General features: G+C 42.1%; 1 protein-coding gene and 1 long non-coding RNA gene across 8 annotated transcripts in view; one reads left to right on the top strand and one right to left on the bottom strand.

The window, feature by feature from the left end:
* The window catches only part of LOC120372174 (SPHK1 interactor, AKAP domain containing), a 109,093-nt gene that overhangs the window by 9,088 nt on the left and 74,778 nt on the right, over positions 1-25,227 (bottom strand). For 4 of the 5 annotated variants that reach the window (XM_039489026.1, XM_039489027.1, XM_039489029.1 and 1 more), the window contains exons 4-8: positions 22,215-22,274; positions 18,422-18,556; positions 13,782-14,037; positions 9,697-13,507; positions 1,059-1,238 (exon numbers count right to left, since the gene is read on the bottom strand). In XM_039489026.1, the coding sequence (XP_039344960.1) occupies positions 1,059-1,238; positions 9,697-13,507; positions 13,782-14,037; positions 18,422-18,556; positions 22,215-22,274 (4,442 nt within the window). Of the gene's footprint in view, positions 1-1,058; positions 1,239-9,696; positions 13,508-13,781; positions 14,038-14,316; positions 14,458-18,421; positions 18,557-22,214; positions 22,275-25,227 lie in introns of those variants that run through there. The other variant, XM_039489031.1, reaches the window with a different exon arrangement.
* LOC120372176 overlaps positions 1-25,227 on the top strand; it is a 58,040-nt gene that overhangs the window by 12,120 nt on the left and 20,693 nt on the right. For all 3 annotated transcript variants that reach the window (XR_005584768.1, XR_005584769.1, XR_005584767.1), the window contains exon 2: positions 22,540-22,696. This is a non-coding gene — a long non-coding RNA (uncharacterized LOC120372176). The remainder of the gene's footprint in view (positions 1-22,539; positions 22,697-25,227) is intronic.

Raw genomic sequence — 25,227 nt, 5'->3', positions numbered from 1 at the left:
ATTTGTTAAAGGCTGGGCCCATGTACATAACGAGATGCACATTCACCCAACCTCATATACATAGCCCAGTTCAACATTCTTTCAACTAACCCAGCAGTGCTATATGACATTCAGAGACACTCTGCTTCTCCCTGCCCCAATATAGTACTTTCCCCTTTGTCTTCACAATGCTGAGGAGAGTGATGTGGTTAACAGACAAAAATGTTAGCTTTACCTAAGAGTTCATGAGAAAATAGTAAGACTTTAAAGGGCTGAGGTCAGTCAAACTAACATAATTGTACATATACTCTAAGGGCCAGATGACTTTTTTGACAAGTCTGACCTGGAGAGGGATGCAGACTATGAGGCACTGTAGTGGCAATCCCAAGAAAAAAATACGCCAAGTCAGCCGCAATTGCACCTGCTAACTCAGAAAAGGGCACACTGTAACAGACACTCTGTCATCCTTTAAGAATTTGCTCCCACTGTGCTGGTCAGCTGTGTGGGTATAGAGGTGGCTGGGAACTCTAATGCTACCAGTGATGCTGGCCTAGTCTAGACCCTCTACTCCCCGTAGCTACATCAAAGCTGTCCCTATCTAGGGACTCTAGGGAAAGGAGAAACTTCCTGTGATCCCATACAAGCCCAGTCACAAAATGGCTCTAATTTTTTACTCTGTGTTCATCCCAATCAACAGAGAGCTCTGGACAACATCCTAAAATGTAAATTACTCAAGAAGATGCCCGAATAAGCACGTTTGCAAGCAGCAGTAGATAAAACAATTAATAGTTTACAGTAATTAGTTTGTCAGGTGGTGCTTTCATTGTAGGGGCATGATGCAGTAGCTTGGGGTTGAGTAGTTCTTCCTGTGTAGGATTCTAGCTACTAATGTATACAAAGACCTGGCTAAGAACCAGAACACGCACTGCAAAACAAAAGACACATTCTGTAGCTAGTTCTGTTTCTGTACATTCTGATTACACCTTGTGCATCTCTCACATTCCTGACACACAATCATCAAACCTTTAGCTTGGTGATTAGTCCCTATTGTACATCAAACACAAATAGAATGCAGATACCTCATGGACCTCTCACTGAGTTGCAAGTAGCTACTTGTATCATCAGGATTATCCTCCTCATTAACTAGGTGGGACCAGCTGCCTGTGCTTTCATCACTGCTGTTGAGAGGGTTTGGAAAGTCTTCAGCTGTTTTTGTTTCCACCATGAGTTCAGCATCTGGTTTGCTTCTAGTATCAACACTGCAAGAAAAGGCATTATTGATATGGTTAGTGAAAAATGTAGGAGTTTAAACTAGAGTCTCCGACCTTCAGGCAGTGGAGAGCTTAAGTTCCAAAGAGCCAAATAACAGCAGGACACTTTAGTCAGTTTCAAGTTTCGTATTACTATTTCTGGCTGTGCTGTAGTGGGGATACTGGTGGGGACTGATTCCTTTCCCATTCAGTGTAAATCTAGGGTAAATCCACTGAAGTCAACATAAGAATAGCCATAATGGGTCAGACCAAAGGTTCATCTAGCTCAGTATCCTGACTTCTGACAGTGGCCAATGCCAGTACCCCAGAGGGAATGAACAGAACAGGTCATCATCAAGTGATCCATTCCCTGTCGCTCATTCCCAGCTTCTGGCAAACAGAGGCTAGGGACTCCATCCCTGCCATCCTGGCCAACAGCCACTGATGGACTTATCCTCCTCCATGAATGTATCACTGTAATGTTCAGCAGTATAAAATGGTGCAAGATCAGAATCTAGACCATTTCTTGTTACACAAAATCCAGTTAAAAATTTGGTCTAAGATTCTCTTTAAAAATGGCTTTTATTATTATAATAACAAAACAAATGAGCCTTTCCATTACAGTAACTCCTCACTTAAAGTCATCCCGGTTAATGTTGTTACATTGCTGATCAATTAGGAAACATGCTCGTTTAAAGTTGTGCAATGCTCCCTTCTAATGTTGTTTGGCAGCTGCTTGCTTTGTCCACTGCTTGCAGGAAGAGCACCCCATTCCAGCTAGCTGGTGGGGGCTTGTAACCAGGGTGGACCAGCAGCCCCCCTATCAGCTCCTCGCTCCCCTAAGTTCCCTGTGCAGCAGCCACCCAACTGGGTATCAATCTGCAGTTCAGCTGTCCCTCCCCCCACTGCCACGTGCTGCTCCTGTCCTCTGCCTTGGAGCTGCTCCCAAAGACTCCTGCTTGCTGTGCAGGGGCGGGGAGGAGGGGGCTAATGTTAGGGTGTCCCCCTCCCCCATGCTCCTGCACCCTGCTTACCCCTTCTCCATATAGAGCAGGGAGGCGACACGGATTGAGAGAGACCGAGAGAGCTTGGGGCAGCAACTGCTGTCTGAACTTCATGATCCACTTAAAAAGACAATGCACTTAAGAGTGGGTCAGCTTACTTAAAGGGGCAGTGTGCATCTCTCTCTCCCACACACAAGGTGTGTGTCTGTCTCTGTCTGCTATGCTGTCTCCCCTCCTTCGTGCTGCCTTGTGTGAGAGGCTACATTAACAACAATGTGTTAACCCTTGAGGGCTCAGTCAAGTGCTAGTTCATCATTTAGCAGCAAGGCATTCCCTGGGAAATATCCCTCCCTCTTCCACCCTCTAACTTAACCACCTCATGCAAGCTTCACAATCATCATAGCTGTGAACAGTATTCAATGCTTTGTTTAAAACGTATACTGTGTGTATATCTATATAATGTATAGTTTTGTGTCCGGTGAAAAAAATTTCCCTGGAACCTAACCCCCCCTATTTACATTAATTTGTATGGGGAAATTGGATTCATTTAACATCGTTTTGCTTAAAGTCACATTTTTCAGGAACATAACTACAACGTTAAGCGAGGAGTTACTGTATTTTGGGAATGCTACATCACATAAATGTTAAAACTACCAAATTATGGGACTGTATCATGACCCTAATTGTAACTGGATGTTTAAACCCACACATGTAAAAATATGACTTTTGGCTGGGTGTAGGGATAGGGAAAGAGGTATCAGATAAAGTCCACTCCAGGCATCACCTGAGGAAAGGGACACATCTCTTTGTATGCCCTTAGAATAACAGTAATTCTTAGCAATTATATGGGATAGCACTTAATGTTTGTACAGTGATTTGAAAATATAAACAATTTAATCCTGTTATCAGTAAGTATTTTAAGGATGCTTATTCTCTTTGTATTTCCAGTTGCATAACAGAGGTGTTAAATTTCTTAAAGAGAAACAGTAAAAAATAAATTGTGTTAGATATCACAAAGTATTAAAAACAAGACACATATCTGAGTGAAATAAAAATCCCTGAAAAGAAGTGTAGTACATGCATGAGAAAAAAAACAAAACTATTAACATATTTAGAAGTGAAACATACCAAATTTATGCTCAAATGTCGGTCCCATTTCATCTTAAATGTCTCTGGAGAACCTCTAATTGGAAAAGGAATATGTTCTTATGCGATACATGCATTCTTTCCCTAATCCATTCCGCCACTGAAAGTACGGATGCTTTGTGCAAAGCCATCTCATACACATTGTAGCTACTGACTGTGCTACTCCCCAAAGTTCTCTTTCATGTTTAATTAAAAAGTGTCTGAATTATTTACAGTGCAAACATCCTGCTTAAAAAACTCAACTTAAAAGGGCTCAACTTAAAAAATGCAGCCAGCAAATTTTCGATAGCTTTTGACCAAAATCTGGCTATTTCAAAATGACATGTGAAAATCTAACATTCAGCCTTTAAGGCAACATTAAATCTATTCAAAGGAAATGAAAAGGGGAAATAAAATAAACAATAGCACCTTTCATCATGAAGGATTATGAAGTGCTTCCCTAACTATTTATTCACACTATCATTGAAATCCAGCTATCTTTTGGTTGGACAGATGGGTTGACAGCACACTGCACTACAGAAAGAGGAAAATTTTTCCCAAGGATGCTGTGTCAGATCCTTATTCTCAAAGTGCAGCTGTATTCTGAAACATGTCTTTGAAATGCTGCACCTTACAAAGCTGCTCCATGTGTATATCCAGTCATATCTCCTTACTTTAAACAAGCTTTTACTCCTGTATTCCTGATAGCACTGCAGAGCCAACAGGAATGTACTGGGTGAGGGTGAGCTGGGTAGTATACTGATTCATGCATCAATAGATTAATTATAAGGCAAAGATTTGGCCCTCACTTGCATAAGCATAACCCTATTGAAGATTATGTGGTTGCACAAGCCACTAGCAGGGCTCATGCTAGTGCACTAAAAATAGCTGCATAGACATTGCAGATCAGCTGGAGCTTGGGCTCTTAAGCTTTGGGTGGACCTGAGAGCCTGAGCTGCAGCATCTACAAAGTTACAGTAGAACCTCAGGGTTATGAACACCTTGGGAATGGAGGTTGTTCATAACTCTGAACAAAACGTTATGGCTGGTCTTTCAAAAGTTTACAACAGAACATTGACTTAATACAGCTTTGAAACTTTACTACGCAGAAGAAAAAATGTTGCTTTTAACCCTCTTAATTTAAATGAAACAAGCAGCGAAAGTTTCCTTCCCTTGTCAAATCTTTTTTTAAACTTTCCCTTTATTTTTTTTAATGGTTTACATTTAACACAGCACTGAACAGTATTTGCTTTTTTTATTTGTCGCAGCTGCTGCTGATTGTGTACGTCCGGTTCCAAATGAGGTGTGTGGTTGGTCAGTTCATAATTCGGAGGTTCTACTGTAGTTATTTTTAGCGCTCCAGTGCGAGCCCCAGTAGGGCGAGTCTGTAGGCCCAGGCTGGGATGCTTGCTCCCAGAAGCAGTGTAGACATACCCTGGAGGACTAATTAGGCATGCAGGACTTTTATTTTTTTGGTGATTGTACATGAGAAGGAATTAATGCAGCTTGACTCTCAGAACCCAAATTGAGCTTGGAGCACTGGTGATTAGAAAAAAATGTTTTTACTTAAAACTCTGCACACTTGATGTGGAGTTCCTAAGAAACAATAATGTGGACCCCCACAATGCCATTTTTAGGGACTCACTTTTCTGAGCAGAACTGAACTTCAAGAGAATTGCCCTGGGGACTGTGGTATCTGCTCGGCATGGAGACTCTGTTTTATAAGGATCCTAAAAGAGACCTCAAATGAATTCATGACAAGAAAGAGCTAATGAAATGGCTACAAGAACTGAATTACAATTAACCCAAGGTCAAACAGTACCTTTCTGGCTTTATAACTTGGTGACCAGAAAATATAGAGCCTACTCTTTTATCTTTATATATGTTGGTACTATCGCCTTTCCAGATCACCGACAGATCTGGCTGAGCAGTGAGGGTGAAAGATCACCCAGAAGTTCCTCTGCCTCAAAAGGGATTCACTATTTTTTTGGAGTGGGATGAAATAACAGTTTGGGGATCTGCTCCTGCCTTGTTCTGCCACTCAGGACAGCTCCTGAGAAGTTACTGTATCAGTACCAGAGAAACCTCTGTGGCCTTGGAGGTTACCCAGAGGGGAAATGTCATAGGGTGGTTGTCCCCTTTAAGGGTAGTCAGAGATCAGTCTACTCATGACAGGCTTCTTTAAGGAGAACTAATCATCTTGGCCTATTTGTAAGCAATTATCTGCCTCAGTGGCTGGTTGGCAGCTGACTAATGAACACTTGGCAATAACAGGCTACCAGAACTCAGCTGGAGGGGTGTGCTCTTAGTCAGAGCAGGCCTTTAAGGAGTGGAGCTCCCAGATCAGCTAACAAGAGGAGAAGCTGGCTGAGGACTACAGCTGAACTGAATCGTAACCCAGCCCTAGGAGGAGAGTTGTGGACTCCTTATCTGAAGAGGTTGAGTCTGTTGAACTATAACCCAGCCCTGGGAGGATGGCTCAGGACTCCTGAACTGGGGACAGGATGCTTATCAGTGTTGGACTGGAGAGAGTAAAGAGGGGGCTTTTGTACTCTATAAAAGAAATTAATAAGTGGGACCCCAAAAAGGGGGTATCTTGTTCTCAGTTCCCAGGTCTGAGTAAATGATTGGAAGCACCAAGAGAGCTGAGGACATTGTACCTGCAGGGCCACATGAGGGTGTGCTGTTGTTGTTAGGATGCGCAGGGGGCTGTACACCGAGAAATGGATCTCATTTTCATGCAGTTCCCCATGCCCACCAAGTAGTTTAATGCCTCTGTCCTCCTTTCAGCACAAAACCAATCCCCATTATCATTCAGCATACTGAGCACTAGGTAATGTTGCAGCAAGACATACCCTTTACTACCACGTCAGCTACACTGATATCTAGCCCTAAACATATAATCCCCCATGTTTTTGTTATTAACAAGTGTTTAATTTTCTTTTAGAGCAGTAGTCCCCAAACTGGGGTTCGCGAAATGTTACAGGGGGTTCTTGGGAACAGATTCCCTAATGGCGGACAGAGCTGTCCCTAGGGACCGGGGGCAGCATGGGGCCAGCAGCCAAGAGCCCCTGGACTTCCAAGAGCTAAGCAGATCAAAGCAAGCATGTCTATCACACCGAGGAGATTTAAACTTCAGGACTCCTTGTAAGAAATGGAAAGGGAGGTGGATATTTTTTGCTGTTTTTAAAATTAAATAGGCAGCTAGAATTGTTTTTAAAATTATTATGAAGAACAAGTTTAAGGTTTGTTGTAACATGCATTGTTTGCCAGGACTGCTCAAGACCTGAATGCTTGTGTAGGAAGAACTCTTTGAGTTGGCTTCTTAAATACCTTCATGCTGTGTCACATCTGATGCGCCTTGATGAAACAAAGGAGCCTTGTTTTATAACTGGCTTATTCAAAGTGATACAAGCTATGAAAGTGAGATTTTGGAAGAGTGTTGCCGTTTTCATAATGTAATAAAATACTGTAATGATAAATAATAATTAATAATAAATAGCGTGTAATAAGGATGTCATCAAAACAAAATTTATATTTCCAGGATCACTGCTTTTATAATTTATATTCAGGTAAACGAGACAATCCCTGGAAATATTCATTTTTACAAGGGGGTTCGCGAGAATTGACATTTTAGTGAAAGAGGTGCACAGGTTGTTAAAGTTTGGGAACCACTATTTTAGAGCCATTAAGCAATTAGATACTGCAAGTGCAATGTCCCAGTCTGGCCAGTCTTTCCATGTGGTCCTGATCCTCACACACAGAAAGTCCATTAGAATCACTCGGAGTTTTGTGTGTGGATCAGCATTGGGACCAATGTATTCCCTGCAGAGGAGCTCCCCACCACTCCCAGCTTCTTATACATTACATTTCTTTTCCAACTATTTTCTCTCTCCATTGCTGTATTAACTAACCAAAAGTAAAACAAGACATTATTAAAAAGTTATACCAAGTACTAAATGTTAGTGAAACAACAATGGCATCCTTTTAAACGAAACAGAAGTAGACTTGAAAGAGGAATACTTCAGTAATGTAACCTCAGCTTTTCAATCTTTTCCTTCTGCAGAGGGTCATTCAAAGTCTGTACAGCTTGTATTTCTTGAGAATGAGAACATGGTGCTCGGTGTTCTGGTGGAGTATCTGGGCTGAAACGTGTGTATCAATCTGTTATTGATCCACTCTGTTTCATCAGTACCACTACAGTACATTTCACATGGCCACATCATGAATTGTCCACCAAAGGCACAGATGAACCAGGGCATATTTGTCTGACAATAGCGGATAAGTCAAGTCAAGTCATTCAATTCACCTACCTACACGTAAACTTTCTGCACACAAACAGAATTCACCCCCAAGCATGTGTAAAATGTGCAGATGCATACAGCCTTGCTCTGTCATCTTCCTTTCCCCAGCTCCAGTGGTATCTTCTCCCCACGCCTTCTACACACCAAGAAAGAATAACATGGGGCCCACCTGCCTGTGTGGTGAGCCCTGCATGACCAATCCCTGCATCTCTATGCTTTGAAAGCTTACTGACCTCCTTTGCCCCCAGTGACAAGGAGTGAAATCCTGGTCTCACTGAAGTCGATGGGAGTTTTTTCATCGACTTCAATGGAGCCAGAATTTCAGCCAAGGTCTCTTATTCCCTCCTCCATTAACAAGTCCTGTTACAACCACAGATGAGCTACAGAAGTAAAAAAATCCCCACATCTGTCTTCATGGAGACCCTCACAAAACTCAGGTTTTGCCCTGAGGAAAGAGCAAACAGTATCATTAACCACATCGAAAGCAGGTACACATTTGCTGAGTGGATTGTCCACTAAGATATTCATAATAGTTCAGTGTCTAGTGCTTTAAACCTCTATACTATACAGAAGGAGCAGTTCAGATGGAGTTGGTCAAAACATAGGATTACCCATTGCAGAAAACTGGGTGGTCACACTATATAAAAATAAATATAATGTAACTACATTCAGCCAGACCCTGAATTTACTCCATCTGCCATTAATCTCCAGAACTACAGGCTTCTGGATATTCTGAGTTTCCTGAAATCCAGAGCCAACTCAGTGGAGGAAAATCCCCTCTATTCAGCAACTCTTGAGCACCCAATTCATCATTCAACTGTTACCTCAAGTTACATCAAGACAGCCTTGCAAAATTCTACTGACTCATATGAGTGACTAGTTCTTTGTTTTGTTTCTGGACAGGCAGGAAAATAATTAGGCCTTCCATTGTAAGAATTTATTAAGGGCCAAGTTTGCAAAAAACAGGTCCTAAGTTGTGCTTTTGCAAACTATGCATTGGTAATTGAGTGAGTGCAATCCACATTTGTACACTGTCTCCACACCTGCCACACAATCACTTGTTTGTGTGGACAGTTACTGGTACAAGTATACAGCTGCTTTTTTTCCAGTGGAAATTAGGATTAACACACACTAAAATTAGGCTTTCTACCTTTGGATTGTGCTACAAGATAGCAGGATTTGTATTTTTCCTAAACTGAGACAGTAGCAGATTTAGCATTCTTCAACAGAAGGAAATCCATGCTTTGAACCAAAGAAGCTAAGCTTTTCATTTCACTACAGAAGAGCAGCAGCTCAATGAGGCCTGTTTCCTGCCCAAGGTTTGTCAAGGTACCCATCCCTACAGATGTAATCACAGAGCTGACTACGAAGTTTTAAGAGGTCTAACTCTCCTTTCCAAGCATACAAGTAACTAGTTATGGGAATGAACAGAACAGACAGTTCAAGGCCAAATTCTGCTGTCTTTGTTTTTACAAAAGCAGCATTAGTTTAAGCCTAGGTGTTAGCCAGCTGTGTATGCCCACATGGTTACCTGTGAAGATGATTTTTGCCAAGGCAGGATTGACTGGTGCAGGAGAGAAGGCAGAGTGGCATCAGGTGAACCAATAAGGTGCACACTAAAACACACATTCCTAGATCTGGCCTTGCCCGTGACTCAAAGCATGGAGGACATGGACAATGTCAACTCTATGGGTCCAGAGGCCAGTGCAAACCAGGCTGAAATAGTTTAAGCCTTTTACTCCCTCCCAGGCATAAACCAGCTCACAGGCAGAATTCAGCTCCACGTGTCCCGTGGTGTTAGAAGCGCACCTCAATGATACAATTACTGTCATTGTACACACAGGTCTTTTTTTTTTTTTGGCAATTATTAGAATTTCCACTAGTTTCCTTCATTAGGGGGCTGTAATAGGAATTTAACTCCAATATATTTGAAAAGGCTAAGTTCCTCCCACCATACCCCTCCTGGAAACCACTGTATACTGTTAAAGTTTAAAAACGAAGCAGTGTCTTGACTTGTCTTTTTCTGTCACTTACCTGGTATTTTTCACGGAGCTTGAAACCATGTGCTTCCCAGAACATGCTGCTGGAGGTTTTTCTTTGTTTAGATGCTCCTTTGTTTCCCCAGCCGGGATGATGCTAGAAGTTAAGGGCTCTAAGTCTTTATTCAGCTCTTCTCTTTGATCAGTTTCTATCTGAATCAAAGGCACTTCCCTGAGGAAAGCAGAGGAGCCTATATGGCTTCCCTGGAGGGATCCATGGGTTGTGAGTGGTTCTTTTTTCCCATCTAAATTTATTCTGTCCCTTGTGGGTTTAGACTGACTTTGACTCACACTTGGGAGAGATCTGCCTTCTGCTACATGTTCCCAGTTTGTATAGTCAAAGGAATCTTGATGGACGACAATTAACGTTTTCCCACTTTCAACAATATTTGCAGCCAGTCTGTTTGCATATTGTTCTACGTGCAGTGGGGAATCACTGGGGGATTGATCAGCATCTGTAATCTCTGCCTCATCCCCTATAATCTTGTTCTTACGCATGAGAGATTCAATGGAGCTTGCCCATGTCTCATGAATCAGCATGTCTGTTACCTGGTCAGTCCTACATCTTTGGTATAGGCATGAGTCTGACTTGCAAAGACCCAAAGAAGACCCAGTGCTGACCTGCTGTATGCTTAAGGAATCCCGGTGGCTGTTGTGAGCGAAGCCATCTAACGATTTTGCTTTGACTGGTGCATTCACTGTTAGCCTGGAACTTGATGATCTGTTGTCAGGCATAGAGGATTGTCTAAAACAAAATGGTGATCGTGGAGAAGGTGGTAACAAGCTGCCACTCCACTCCCTGGAACTCCTGATGGAAGAAGCATCCTCTTTATTTTCCTTTTCTATTTCCCTTAGCATATACCTATAAAACTCTTCTGTGATGCTTTCTGTGCTAGACTGTTTGGATGGGCAGCTTGGTCTCACGTTGAGGTGGCAGTTTTTCCTGGCAACCTGTTGCAAGGCAGAAGTTAGAATGCTGCTTGCGTTTTTTCCTGCATAGTAGTCCAGTAATAAATCAAACCCTCTCCCTTCATTTTCCATCTGGTTCACCATAAATCTTGAAAATTCATCTGTAATACTTTCACAACTAGACTGCTTAGAGACAGAACTAGTCTGGCTTCCTGGCTGACCTAAAATGTTCATTGGGCCCAAAGTATTTACAGACCCTTTGGAATCCAAATCCTCTTCTGGTATGCTCTCACAGCTGGACCCCTTGGCCCGGCCCCATCTTTCACAGTGCAATCTATTTCTGGGATGGTTTGGACCCTGCCAGACATTATCAACCATGGATAGCTCGGTTAGGTTCATAATTTTAGCAGCCACTTCATTTGCAAAGATGCTGACAGACTCTGGAGTATCTTCAAGGTTGATGGATTCATCCACTACTCTGTTCATCAGTCGTTCCTTTAGTTCAGGATGCTCATCTGTTTTCCTTTTGATCTCACTAAGCCTTGGTGGCCTGTGCTTCCTGACAACTGAGCCATTGGGCTGCGATTCCTTCTTCCTTTTTATAGTTCTGCATGATAAACTCTGGGTCACCAGATATTCATTTCCTCTTTTCCATGCACAGAACCAGGGTTGCTTACCATTTGAGTTTTCAAGACAAATGGCAGCTATTTCTGTTGCCATAGAGACCACGGTTTCTGCTAATTCTTCTGCAAAATCTGTTACACAGTATGTATCCCTTGGATGTTTTACCTGTAGCACAGGCTGAGAAGGAAGCAAGATGTGATTACCTAACAAAGACACACTAACTTGGACTTCATTATTTAGCAAAGCATCACACTTGTGTTTGCTCTGGTTTTCTGTGTTCACAATGGCATCAGAAGATAACTGCTCTTGAACACCATGTCTGCATTCATTGACTGTAAGTGTGTTTTCCCTGTCTGAAAAAGACCTGAGGTCTTTCTTGCTTTGATACGGGGATCTGTAGCAATCTCTTGTGGCTCTTTTCAGATATCTTTTCTTGGGGGATGTTTTTGCAACCAGTGAGTTATGCCCACTGACACTACACAGCAGGTCTGAACGCAGTGTGGCACTTTCCATGGTATTTGGCACCCCTTCTTCCTTATTATCTTTCTTTGTATTTGTCATATTTACAAGATCTTTGCCAGCATTAGCACTGTAAAAAGTACTAAATGGTTCATTGGTGTGTTCTGGGGCTTGCTGTGATGGTTGAGTAGCTGTTGTCTGTGTTGCCTGGCTTTCTGTTTCTGTTACCTTCCATCTGTCTTTGTCCTCAGAGAAGAGAGGTGAACACTCACCAACCTGTGCAATATCTCTCATCTTCTTGCAAGTGAAATATATCACATTAAAAAGCAGTTCATTGGCAGTCTCCATAAACATGTCGTGTGTACTGAAGTCTGAGTTATCGTCCGAACCAGGGTGTAGCTGTCTTTTCTTCCTAACCTCTTCCACAGAATGCCGCAGAATAACATTTGATACATTTTGTGCGAGTTCATCGCAAATTACTTCATCCAAGGGAGAAATCCGGGGCCTTGTTGCTGTTTCAATAATTCTTCCATTTATGGATTCCACAAAGTCCCCTAAATTTCTGTATGTATTGGGCTTTGTCAAAATCACGGATGCCTCTTTGAGCAATGTCTCTGCAATGCTTTTGTTCAACTTCTCCATGCTGCTTCCTATGGCTATACTACAATGAAGGGTAATAGCTGCAGAAGTCTCAGCTGCACATAAGAGTCCACTTGAAGTTGCAGGGTATTTATCTTCCTTTGTTTCACCAAGACCACAGACTGCTACAGCACTTGCTACTTGAGTCATGCCACACAAAGCAGATGGAAATGAATATTCTGTATCTGCACCGTTATCAAGTACTTGTGAAGATTTTATCTGTTCCTCTTCATTATCAACTGTTTTGCTTTTAGAGTCTGTGGCTTCTTGTTCTCTTTTGAGTCTTTCTGCAGCGTGGGGGCTTGAAATGGTTCCAATAACTGTGGCTGCACAAGCCAAAGCTACTTCTAGTGCATTCTGGGTGTGTCCTTTGGAATTCTCTCCCTGCAGGTAATCTGAAATTTCAGCAGAATTTTCGGATTCAGGCCAATGGCACAGATTTGGAAAACCAGACCCAGGCCATTCTGATGTATTTTCACAGCTGTCTGGGCTTTGAACTATGACAATTTTTGGAAGTTCATTCCATGATCGGGAAGTTATGTCTTCTGTTGTACAAGTTGCTGAACTTAAGGAGTTTCCTACAGAGATGCTAATAGCAGCCTCCTTGGTAAAAGTGGGTTGAGATTGGGACAATCTAATAAATGCATCTTGCAGAACAGACTCTGCTAAATTTGTAGCATATTGACCTGTTGTTGCTTGTTCATTTTGCAAAGGAGGATGACGTTTCCTTTCACTTGTACGCTCTTCTGTGTCTAGCTTATTGTTTTGTTTTGCTATTGTGTCACACTGAGAAGCTAGTTCTTCCTTAGCCATTCTGGTCAAAGATACACCTTCTGAACTGCATACTGGATAGGAATTTTCAGCCTTGTCTGTAAGGGATCTTTCCAGGCTATTAGTATTAGGGGATGACCTAACTCTTCCAGCTAAACCATTCTTCCACTGTAGTTGCTGGATGGACTTATCCACAGTTTGTAAGATGCTGTCTTCAGACACGATATTCAGCACTTCTTCTGAATCAGCAGAGTTTTTAGCAGAAGCTAAGTTTTCTTTATTAAAGCAGTTGTCATCAAGGGCAAATGGCAACGTGGTCTTCCTATAGTGTAGGTTCTCAAGTACCTTTCCTTTATGCTTTCTGATATCTGATGCAGGTTCTGTGACATGTACATTTTCATGACCTGTAAAAATAAAAATGACACATTAGCCTTTAGATAACCAGCTATCAGTTTCTAAAAGGTGATTGTATTAAAGTAATGTGTAGTACTGTACAGTTAGCATACAAATACCATGTACCCTATCTCTTGAAAAAAGATTTAAAATGATTTTTATCTCTCCAATTATCCCTCTTCTATACTGCAATTAAATGTATGCATGAATTAATGTCAAGTGCAATTTATATGAGCACTGCAGAATGAACAATAACAAACTTATGGTCAGTTATATTGCTTTTACCATTTTTATATTCATCAGCCTCATTCTCATCTTCAAGGTGCTCAGATGCTGTGAGAAAATCTTCTTCTATTGAGGACACTGAACAGTTTGTATCATCCTCAGGCTTTAAGATACTAGTTTCTATCTGCAGCTGTCTCTCCTGCACAAGCTCCAGTCCAATCAGAAACTTGTTTATTTCAAAGATGATGCAGCCTATGCTGTTTTTTCTGTTTCCCCTTGCACACTGAACCAAACATACATCTGCCAGCCAAGGACACTAGAGGGGAAAATAATATCAAACAGTTATTTAATTGAAAAAAATATATATATATTTTACTTTCCCCCTTATAATTATATCAGGAACATTCTGTTGTCAAGAAGCAATAAAATTTGTGAATTAGATGTTTTCAACATACTGTGCAGTTATATTTAAGCCAAATATGAGACTGTTTGGAATGACATTTTCAGTTACAAAAGTGTTTTACGTAAATCGGGTGTACGAAAGCTCTCTGCTGTAGTACAACTACTTTTTTTTTTAAGTTACCAAATAGCTTACTCTTAATTCAGTTTCTTGTCCTTTTAATGACATATTGTCCTATTTGCCTTTGGCTATGTTGAAGTTAACCACCCTCTCCAGTATTAAGATATACGTGTTTCTGAATGTTATTAAGCTATTTAAGGAATGGTTTGCGTAGGTTCTAAATTCTTCTTCAAGACCATTTCTATTGTGATGCTTATAAGAAGTCAGCCTTGTGGATGATTAGTTTGCAGGGCAGTTAGGGATGGGGCTATTTATGTATTATAATATTAAAATACAATATTTTAAAATCGTATATACTTTGTATTCCTTTCCCTCACCCTTAGCCGTATGCCTGTGCAAAGCACCATTACTAATTATTTATATTACAGTACCACCTAGAGACCCCAAATAAGATTGGGGCCCTATTGTGTTAAGTGCTACATAGTAAGAGACAGTGAAGAGCTTTACCATCTAAGCAAAAGACAAGGGGTGGCAGAAAGGAAGTACTATTATTCCCATTTTACAATGGGGAATTAAGGCTCAGAGAGATTAAGGCCCAGATCCTCATAGGTATTTAGATGCATAATGGGAGCTAAGTGCCAAAAGAACGTTGAGGATCTGGGTCTAACTGACTTGCCCAAGGTCATACACAGAGTTTGTGGCAGAGCTAAAATGTGAAGTCAGCTCTCAAGTCCTCATCCAAATGCCTTGAGGACAAGACCTTCCGTCCTCTCTTTTGACTTCAGTTGCAGTGAATTATTCTTGTGAGTGAAGGTGTCAGCTTGTGTAGCTCTGATTGCAGGATTGGGGCCTGAAAGCTCCTCTGAGCCATATCTGTGTCTTTCTATGGATTTGTACAGAACATTACAGCCCAGCCCTGACTCGCCTTTGGGTGCCACTGTAAGATAAGTATCTAGGTGTAAAAGTCTTGGGATTAGTGTTATACTGTAACAACATATTTAACTGGTCCCTTCTAGCTACACAATATGTTTGAGTGGAAAATCTGCATGAATAAATCTGTTAGCACCCGAGAGGGCACCAAAAGACTGACAGGCTTTGAGATTACTTGTCGCTAAGAAGCTACCGTTGAATTCCGATTTAGTACAAAGAGTACTATGAAAAAATGCAAAATAACAAAGTGACGTGAAACCGTGAATGAGATTCAATTTGTATTACTTCAAAATATAAAAATATGAAGTAAAGAATTTACTTCAATAGGACACTGTCAGCTTTGATTGAAAATGTAAGTTTGGGGATTTTTTGTTGTGTTTATTTTGTAATTATGAAACCCAATAATATGTTTTCCTGAAATTTACACAACAAAAATCAATAATACCAGATGTATGTTTAGATATAAACATTCCTCTACAAATGTCCCAGTACACAATTTGCAGTGTTACATTAGTGTTTAAGGATCAGGAAATGGAACAGACTAGAACCAAAGAGAAAATGAGGTGTGTGTGTATATATTACTTTAATGCATGTGAAAAGATTGACATCCCTGAAATCCTTTTTCTAGATAGACAAATATGACAAGGACTGAATTAGCACAATGCTTTCTGATGCCAATGCTATTTCACCTCATCCTGACCAGGGCCGGCTCCAGGCATCAGCAAAACCAAGCATGTGCTTGGGGCAGCACATTTTCAGGGGCGGCATTCTGGCCATCTTTTTTTTTTTTTTGCTTCCGGTGGCAAAAGCCTAGAGCCGGCCCTGGCAGTAGCAGGGCGTCGTGTGCGGGGGGCGCCCTGGGGCCACTGTGGTTCATGCCACGGGGGAGCAGCGCCCGCACCCTGTGACTGGGCTGGGCAGGCTCTGAGCGGGGGACACTCGGACTGGGGGCCGCCCCGCCGGGCACACGGAGCAGCCTGCAGGTGCCGCAGGGCAGCTGCCCCCCAGCACCACAGCCGGGGCTGGGTAAAGTGGCTCGAGCTGCCCAGGGACTGAGGCAGGGCGGCCAGAAGCAGCAGCAGTGGGGCCATAGAGGGCGGGGTGCTGCTGTGCGGGGTCCGTGTCCTGCTCTCCAGGGCTCCGCTCCCTCTGGGGCTGCCCTGCCTCGGCTCCTCTGCCAGGTGGTTCCCCGGCTCTGCCCTCCCGGGTCCTGGAGGCAGGAGCCCCGGCTGGAGGGACCCTGGGCTGAGGCGTGGTCCGGGAGCCCCGCTGCTTACCCTGACTCTGCTAGCGCTGGACCGGCTGGAGGCGAGGAGGGAGCGGGCAGAGTCAGCACTGGTGGGGGGAGCCCAGGGCTGGGGAGGCAGGGGGTGTGGGTGGAGAGCCCAGTCCTGGGGAGGCAGGGGGTGTAGGTGGGGAAGGGGAGGTAGAGAGAGTCCAGGGCTGGGGCGGCAGGGGGTGCGGGTGCGGGAGGGCACTGGTGGGGGAGTGAGAGTGCAGGGCTGGGGTGGGGGGCAGCCAAAATTTTTTTTGCTTGGGGCGGCAAAAAACCTAGAGCCGGCCCTGATCCTGACATGGAGAGAGCACCTCTCAGGTGAGAAGTTTAGGTCGGCTTCCATTCCTGTTTCAGTCCTGACCTCCCAGCAAGGGTGCCAGCTGTGCTTTTTTGTCATGTGAACACTTATTTACTGGGGTGCTGAAGAATGCACTGAGACCAAACTCATAGGCCACCAAACAGACATCAGATCTCCTGGGCCTTCTGCAGCTCCCATGAAGTGATGTGGCTGTTCGTTGCTCCTAACTGGCGCAATGGAGCTCTTTGGTACTTAAAATGCACCATGCCAGTATTTATGTTTTTTAAATGCGGCCATTAGGTATAAATAGCAAGTAAACTCAATAACCAACCAATTTTGTCTTTAAAAAGCAGCACATTAGTAGGACATAAAATGCAATGATCTTCGTAACAGAGATTACGGGGCCAGTTTCACAAAGATTTATGTGCACAAATTAATTTCACAGTGGTGCACAGGCCCTGCTGCTAATTGCTAGTGAAGATAACCTGTTTTGATTTTAATCTTACTTACACCGGTTTTACACCTGCTGTATAGCTGTATGGATTTAAGGAAGTTGCTCCTGATTTACACATGGTTAAATAAGATCAGAATCAGGCCCAATATAATGAGCTATTTTCATCCTTTCCCCTTGGCACAAGTGTGAATGTAAAGGCACAAAGTCTTATGGGAATAACAGAGCCACAAAAAAATCTGTCACTCTAATAAGTAGCTACACTTCTAAAATCTATGTTTAAAAATTGTTTTAATTTACCATTTACCATTTGCTTCCTTTCTATATGTGGTGCTGGAAGTTCAGAATTCTTGGCACGCAACTCATTACTGCCAGTGGAGCATTCCAGAGCTATCAGAGTAAAGGGCTGGATGCTAATCTTTACTTTTGTATCTTAGTTGGAGAAACTAACCAATTAGTTTTACTGTTGCACAGAGGCTAAAGCGGGGACAAGCGTTGATGGGGTTAATAGCTCTCAGACTCTTCTCTTCTGCAATTAAATATACCCACAGGTAAGTGAATTCCCGACACAATTTAGCTCAAGGGATATTCCAGCACAATCATGAATTCCTTTCAAAGGTGCATAATGAGACAAGCATGGCCAGGGATGGAGACAGGGAGGATTGCTGGAGCAGGCTGGCTAGTGGGAAGAAGGAGAAAGACCTTACTTAAAAGGGAATCTGCAGCAGCTCCTCCCTAATGCCACCCCTCCCCCATGGATCTAAAGAATTAAATCCTCTCCCCTGCCCTGTCCATGCTGCCCTTCTGGCCCCCACTGTCTCTGGAAGCAGGATCCTGAATGAGCTATGCCATCATTGGCTGCCTTCTCAGGATGCTGCACAGAAGTAGCTATTAGGGGTTCTGAATGAGAGTTTGAGTTAATAGGCTTACCACAGTATTAACTCTCACCTAGATATCCATAGTCTCTGGAGGGGAACAGGCTGATCCCTAGCTCCACCCCTTCCTACCTGAGCTCAGCCCTCAAGTCACCCCCGGTTTGGGCTTTTAACTATGTAGCTGCATAAATGGTTTTTAAACAGCTAAGCTTATTCTTTTAATGTGTACATACCTGTGTGGTTCTCAAGCTAGCACTTGGCTCAGTGCTTGCAGCTTCTTTTCTTTCAGATTGCATACACTATCTTTGATGGTTGCGATGTATTCCTAAAGATAAATGTATAGTGCCTACCTGGGAAACTTCAAAATCAGCCTGAAGGTTTCCTGAAGTTAATCCGCTTAGCAGGACTATTTCGTTTTCTTTCGGTGGTTGTACATTCATAGAGCTGATAAGTTTTGGGAGATTTGGAGAGACACTGATCAATCTCTGCAATAGGAAAAATATGGTTGAGACAACACCACTCTATTTCACCCCGGTCACAGTTACACTGTTGCATCCGTAAACGTTTAAAGGACACTTGGTAGGCATTCCTTTTAAATGCATTTTAAAACGAACTCAGTTCTCAGAACATACCGGAACTAAAATTGGCAGCACTGAAAATGCACATCCTCTATGTATGCACCAAACAATTACAGCAGTGGCAGTGCAAATGTCCCCACACTGCCCTACAGATATGAGAGCATTAGGGATCAGAAGTCAGTTCAGTCCCCAAGCCCATAAAAAGTCTTGGCCTTTATACTATGAGTAGCTCCTAATTGAATGGGAACACTGTGTTAATATGTAAAATACAAAAGGATTAAAAAATTATTGGTATGGGCCAAATCTTGTAGTTCCTACTCAGGCTTATGATTAACAAGAAATCAAAAGGAGTTTTACTGGGAAAAGATCTGCTGGATTTTGCCCTATGAAATTAATTCAGTTTTAAATCTATATTTACAATGACGTATTTAATACACCGTTTGCATTAAACACCCATTTCTTAGATTTCATATACTCTGTAGATACTTTGGTTTCATAACCTATCATTTGATATGTGAAAACAGAGTAACTTTCTATATGGCATGTGTTTTACATATACGCACAGTACATTTAACAAAGATAAACTACTAATGATGATGATACTTTGCTCTGTTGTTATAATATTTGTATATCAATAGCGCCTGGGAGCCCCTGCCATGGATCAGGACCCTGCTGTGCTAGGCACTGTACAAATGCAGAACGAAATAAGACTTCCTGCCCCAAAGAGCTTACCTAAAGCTCTGAATGTGCTGTATGAACAATAAGTAATTAAACATCACAGTATCTCTGAGACACATAACCATTATTATCTACATGACAAAGTACAGCACATCAGTGGCATAGCCATGAAAAGAATCCAGAATCTTGACACCTAGACCTGTACTTTAACTACAGTACAATTCAAAGATACTTCATTTCCCCACTTTTTTATCTTCAAAATGAAAGCTTACAGTACTGATATTTCTCCTTACACTGATTTAAATTAGACATAATACAAATGGCTGGCTTGGCAAGCCTAATTCAGTTACGGGGAACAATCTACTTCTCAGTACACTGATCTGCAGATATGACTAAGAATTAATATTTGACATAAAACTTAAATTCAGTGCTTCAATTCATTTTGACATTTTTAGTCTAGTACAAAAAAAAGTGCTTGTCTTTTCTTCAATGATCATTTTTCTGTTATCATAGTGTTTTTTCTATATTTTCTCTTACTTAAATTATCATATTTATCAGATTACTTAGGTTGGAAAACCATGACATTTTAAATATTTTTTTTCCTGTTTGGAATCAAATGGAAAGGTCTGGGAAGAATGTTCTTAAATTTGTAACCAAGAAACCCTTGTAACATATTCTATAGCACAGTATAGACTCTATTTTATAGGTGACAAAAGGATGATTTGAAATCGTAACAGACAGCACCAATATGTAACATATGGCACTGTACAACTTATATAAACATTTTTGTGCCCGACAGTTATGCCAAGATCTTTTATATACTTCTATTAAATATTTTCACTGTACTAGCATGTTGTTTAAATCCATACTGTCTAAAGTAAATTTTGAAAAGTCATTGTAAATAATGCATAGAAATGCATACAGACCGATCTTCCTTTTAGAGGCTGATAGATAATATGCAAACCTTCATTTTGGTGGCACATATTTTAAAATGCTGATTAACCCTAGAGGAAAAAACACTAGTTTCCACTTATACCTAAGCAACATTCAGACTACATACTGGTAACTATCTGTAGAATGCCAAATCATGTGGCCTGCCAAAAGGCCACATATGTAGGGCCTCTGAGGTAGCAGTCCTGGCATTTTTCAGCGCTTGGGGAATCCTAGATGTAGAGGGGCCATGCAAGGAGGGAGGGAATGTTGCAAAGTAGGGTTCCACCCTCTCTGTACCACCGTACTGGAGGGGCCTGTGGACAGCTTAGGGACATGGCCAGCGAAGGCACCCCTATGTGGATCTATGGGCCAAATCCCACGTAGCTCTGGGGGAGTCTCCAATGGTGATCTGTGCTTGTGGGAGAGGATTCTAACTCTAGCTCTTTGCAAAGATGTGCTGCGTGAAGCTCATTTACTTGGGTTCTGTGCAGGTGTCAGGATCTGGCCTTTATCAAGGCTCTCTTGCTCATTAATCAGTCCCCATGACCTGACACAGCATCAGTTCTTTTAAAAAAAACCCAGAGGTTGTAAATAAATAAAAAAATGGCCTCTCCCTTCTCATTAATAAATAATCTAGTACTTCTGTGGATTCAGTGAAGTTAAACTTCTCAATCTGGTATCCATATTTAACCAACTGATTCATCAGAAAAATCCATTTGCTTATGGAAGCTGTATATATTTTTGATGTTTAAGTTTTCACGGCTTGAGGCTATCGAGAGCTGTTTGTAGAAAGACTTCCTGCTAGAGAATCACTAGCAGAAGGCAATTAGGAAAATAATGGGGCAGTCCTCAACTGAACTTAGAATGGCCCCAGCAATCAAATCCCAGTGTTTCACTGAGGAATACTTTGAGTATGGCCAATAGACCCCTCTTTGACGTGTTCACTTGCCAGGAATTTCTGATGCCAGCATGGGATGATGGAGGTGGGAGACAGTAAGGGAAGTCAAGTATCAGGGGGTAGCCATGTTAGTCTGTATCCACAAAACAACAAGGAGTCCGGTGGCACTTTAAAGATTAACAGATTTATTTGGGCATAAACTTTCGTGGGTAAAAAACCTCATTTCTTCAGAGGTTTAAGCTTCCATTCTGTGGCCCTATATAAAAGCTCATTTTTGTGCCACACTTTCAAAATGTCGCTTCTTCCCACAACCACATGCCTTGAGCATTTTAGGAGGATGCACATTTTCAGTTGTATGTCCTGTTGTGCAGCTGGTTTTATGAATTGCTGAAGAGTGTCCTGGTTTTCCGCTCAGTAAATAAGCGGAAATCCAATGAGTCAAATCCTTAGGCCCTTAAACATTTTTTTTTAACCAGTCTCTATCCAGAAACCCACCTAATGAAATAATCTGGAGTTCGCCCGAGTAAGACCGAGCAGCTGCATAAAACCTAAATAAGTGAGTAAAAGGGCCTCAGGATTTGCTTGGTGATAGAAGGAAAAGCCGCCACAAGACTATTTTTATGTACTGCAGTGTCAAGATAAACTATTACAACTACAACGCATGCACAAACACTTCTTTTATTTAAAACCAAGCCTTAGCAGGAAGTCCACTTACAAAATAAGCATTGTGAATTTAGACCACAAAATTCTAGTAGCTGTCATCTGAGTTGGGCATAAAGCCCCACGTTTAGAACAGGAGCCAAATCTGGATTTCAAACATTGTTGTTTGAGGAGTTTCAAATCCAGAGTTTTGATTCAGCCCATATTAAAAAGAGTGTCCATTTGTAAGATTTAGATTCATGTTTAGGTTTCAAAGTCCTGGAAAAGTTTGGGAGGGGACAAGAGAGAATTGGGCCTAGGAATATAGTTTGGGCCTCTCTCTAGTTCTCATCACACCATCTTGTGAATAACATGAACATATGTATTAGGCACGTTAGGCCTTTCTTAATTTGTTACCTGTTTTAAGTGCTCATCACTGCAATCATCTTTGTTTGCATCTAGATTCACAAAGCAAACCTGTAATAAAAAAGAGAGAAAAGGGGCAATCCGAGGTTTCTTTAGAAATATAGCAAACAATGTAAAGGTAATTAATATAAATACATTTCCTATACTTGTGGCTGGATATGGCACCTTTTCATCGCACAAGAAGAACTGTCATAAGGTCAAAAGGGAGTAATGTATTGGTTTGGCATTAAAATGGGAGAAGAAAAGGCAAGAGAATTAAGAGCAATCACTGTATCTGTTCCAACACAACTTCTCTTTGTCAAATTGCCAAATGTAGCCATTAGACTAGAATGTAATGGATGTGGGAGAAGAGAGAAGAAATATGGAATGCCTCTGGCAATGGCTAGCATGATGATGTACCTCCACACTGCCTGCCGCGTGACTCCCACGGCCACAACACAGGACACCTTGCACTACATAGCAACTATTATTAGGTAAGATATGATTCTTCCTATTACAGCATGTAGCTTCAGTCCATTTACTAGAAAGTTGGAAGGTTGGAAAAGGAAAACTAACAGAAATTAAACATTTGTAATCAACCAGCTGGGAACAGGTTAAGTTTGTGGTGTATGGGTTTAAGATCACTTGGCTCAAAAGGATTTTAGCATGTCCAGATGAACCTAATAACTTTATGGAAACTGAATATTTTTATCTCGGGAAAAGGGTTCATAAACCAATGGTACTTAAGGGCCCTCTGTAGCCTGAACCAGGCACTGCAGCTGCTGGAATTAGGAAAAAATCTGGTAATTTTAGATTTGGTTCTGTGGAAAGTGCCAGTTTCACCCAGAAAAGAGGGGTATTTTTCCATTGTCTGACCAGCTCTGATTGTCACCTATTTAAGCATCAACAGTGTACTTGACACTGTAGAATACTATAGATCAGCCAAAACGGGAACCTCAAATCCAACCCATTTTTAATTTGGGGTTTTTTTTGTGGGGGAGAAGAGAGTCAGTTCTGAATCCTCCATTTTGGTGCTAAGCTGAATTCAAGGCAAGAGCCCCAAAATTGGACTTGGTCCTATTTTTGGATGTGGCAGAAATCTCAGAAGAACAGTCTGTGAGATTTAGATGCTGATACATCTTGATCTAAACTACACTCCAGGTTCAGGGTAGAGTCCAAATCCTACACTAACCTTCAATCAGGTTTAGCTCCAAACTTCATTTGCTCAGCCAATTGCTCTGTAATAATCAGAGGAGGAACAAATTTCCTGATTGATTCAACTTAAATCCTGTGTGCCTCAACTTTTGTTGCAGTCAATGGGAGTAGCACCTCACAGGAAGACTGCTCAAACCTCATACAGCTCTGGCTCCTTAGACAAAAAAAAATGCAGTAGCTGGCTGAACACTGACATCTTTTGAGTGCTAATATGGCTGGACGTATTACAAGAAACAAAACATTTTCTTTTTTCCAACAGAAGTCAAAGGACTTGATTATCCTAGTTCAGAAAGGACTCTTTGGGAAATGCTTTCTCAGCACCAGCTCACATTATCATTAGTCTTAGTCAATATTACCTCACTTCCACGAGCTGTAAAATTCACTTAGAAAGATATAAAGTTTTAAAAAAATGAATATTTCACCAATATACATACAGTACATTTCACCAATATACTGAAGTTAGACATTCTGCTGCACATTATGTGTCAGTTCCACCCTAATGTAGCACTGATTTCAGCTTATATATGTACATACCATATGTACAGAATATGACCATCTGTAGTAACAGCAAGCATAGCAGATGGAAAGATTCAGCCCTCCCAGTGTGAACCAAAAAAAGTGCAAAGAAGAATGAGTTTTGCTCTTAAAAAAAGCTTATTTTATTTTAACAATGTAACTTCTTTACACCAATACAAAAACATATTTTCCACCATTACAATTTAAAGAAAAATATTTCTCTGCTTGAGGATGTCAGCTAGAAGAATGTGTCACTGTCACATGGCTAACTTTTAAGATATACTTATTATTAGGAAATGGAAATGTCAAAGCCATAAAGTAATAAAAATAACCTTTAGCAATAAAGTACTATAGTTACATAATGTCCTGAGCCTGCTATAGTTAATTGTACAGAGGAAGAAAATCTCCTGTTCTTTCAGTTAATTCTTAGGAGTTGTATATTATTGGGGCAGATGGTATACACAACAAACCATCAGAAAATATTGGTGCCAGATTTTGTTTAGTAAATAAAACTTTGAACTTTACAAGTGTCCACAATGATAATATGTTCCTAACCATATAAATGTGTGTGTATGTGCAAATTTATATATACTGTATATACATATATGTAGGTGACTGGCCATAATGAATTCAGTGTAGATGTCAGGAGACATTTTGAAAACCTGGTGGAAATGTATGCCTCCATATTTTTTTTTATCTTCTCAAGCATGTTTCAGCTACCAATTATCTATATTAAAAACAAAAAAAAAACCCCAAACTCGAAGGTCTGTCTTATACGGGGGCGCGAGCCGCTAGTGTTTGGCTAAGGGGGGCTGGGCAGCGGGGGCTGGCCAGCCCCAGCCGGCAGCCCCCAGCCAGATTCCTCCTGGCCAGGCCGGGGCTCTGCTCTCCCCGCCAGCCTGAGCCCTCTGACCCTCTGCCCGTGGCTGGGATTTAAAGGCGGGGGGCTCAGCGAGCGGGCGGCAGCCCCCTCCTCCGACTCTCGCCCTGGCTGCTGGGCGGGGCCTCTCCGGCCGCATGGCGGGCAGCCTCCAGAGCCCTCTGCTCCTGCCGTGGCTGGGATTGGGCTCTCTGGCTCGGGCGGCGGCAGGCAGCCCCCTCTCTGACCGCCCTCCCGCCGGCTGGGATGGCTGGGGGCTGGCAGCCGCGGGCAGGGCCAGGCCCCCCCTCTTTCTGGCCGCCCCTGATTGGCTGGGCTGCTGGGCTGGGCTCCAGGCCCAGACCCTCCCACCTCCTCTGGCTGGGGGATAAAAACGACCTCGGAAGGGGGGAAGGGGTATAGAGGTAGTATGCC

The sequence above is a fragment of the Mauremys reevesii genome, linkage group 9, assembly GCF_016161935.1.
Source record: "Mauremys reevesii isolate NIE-2019 linkage group 9, ASM1616193v1, whole genome shotgun sequence".
Lineage (NCBI taxonomy): Eukaryota > Metazoa > Chordata > Testudines > Geoemydidae > Mauremys > Mauremys reevesii.
The sequence above is the reverse complement of the archived record's forward strand: the minus strand, read 5'-3'. Positions and strand labels throughout refer to the sequence as shown.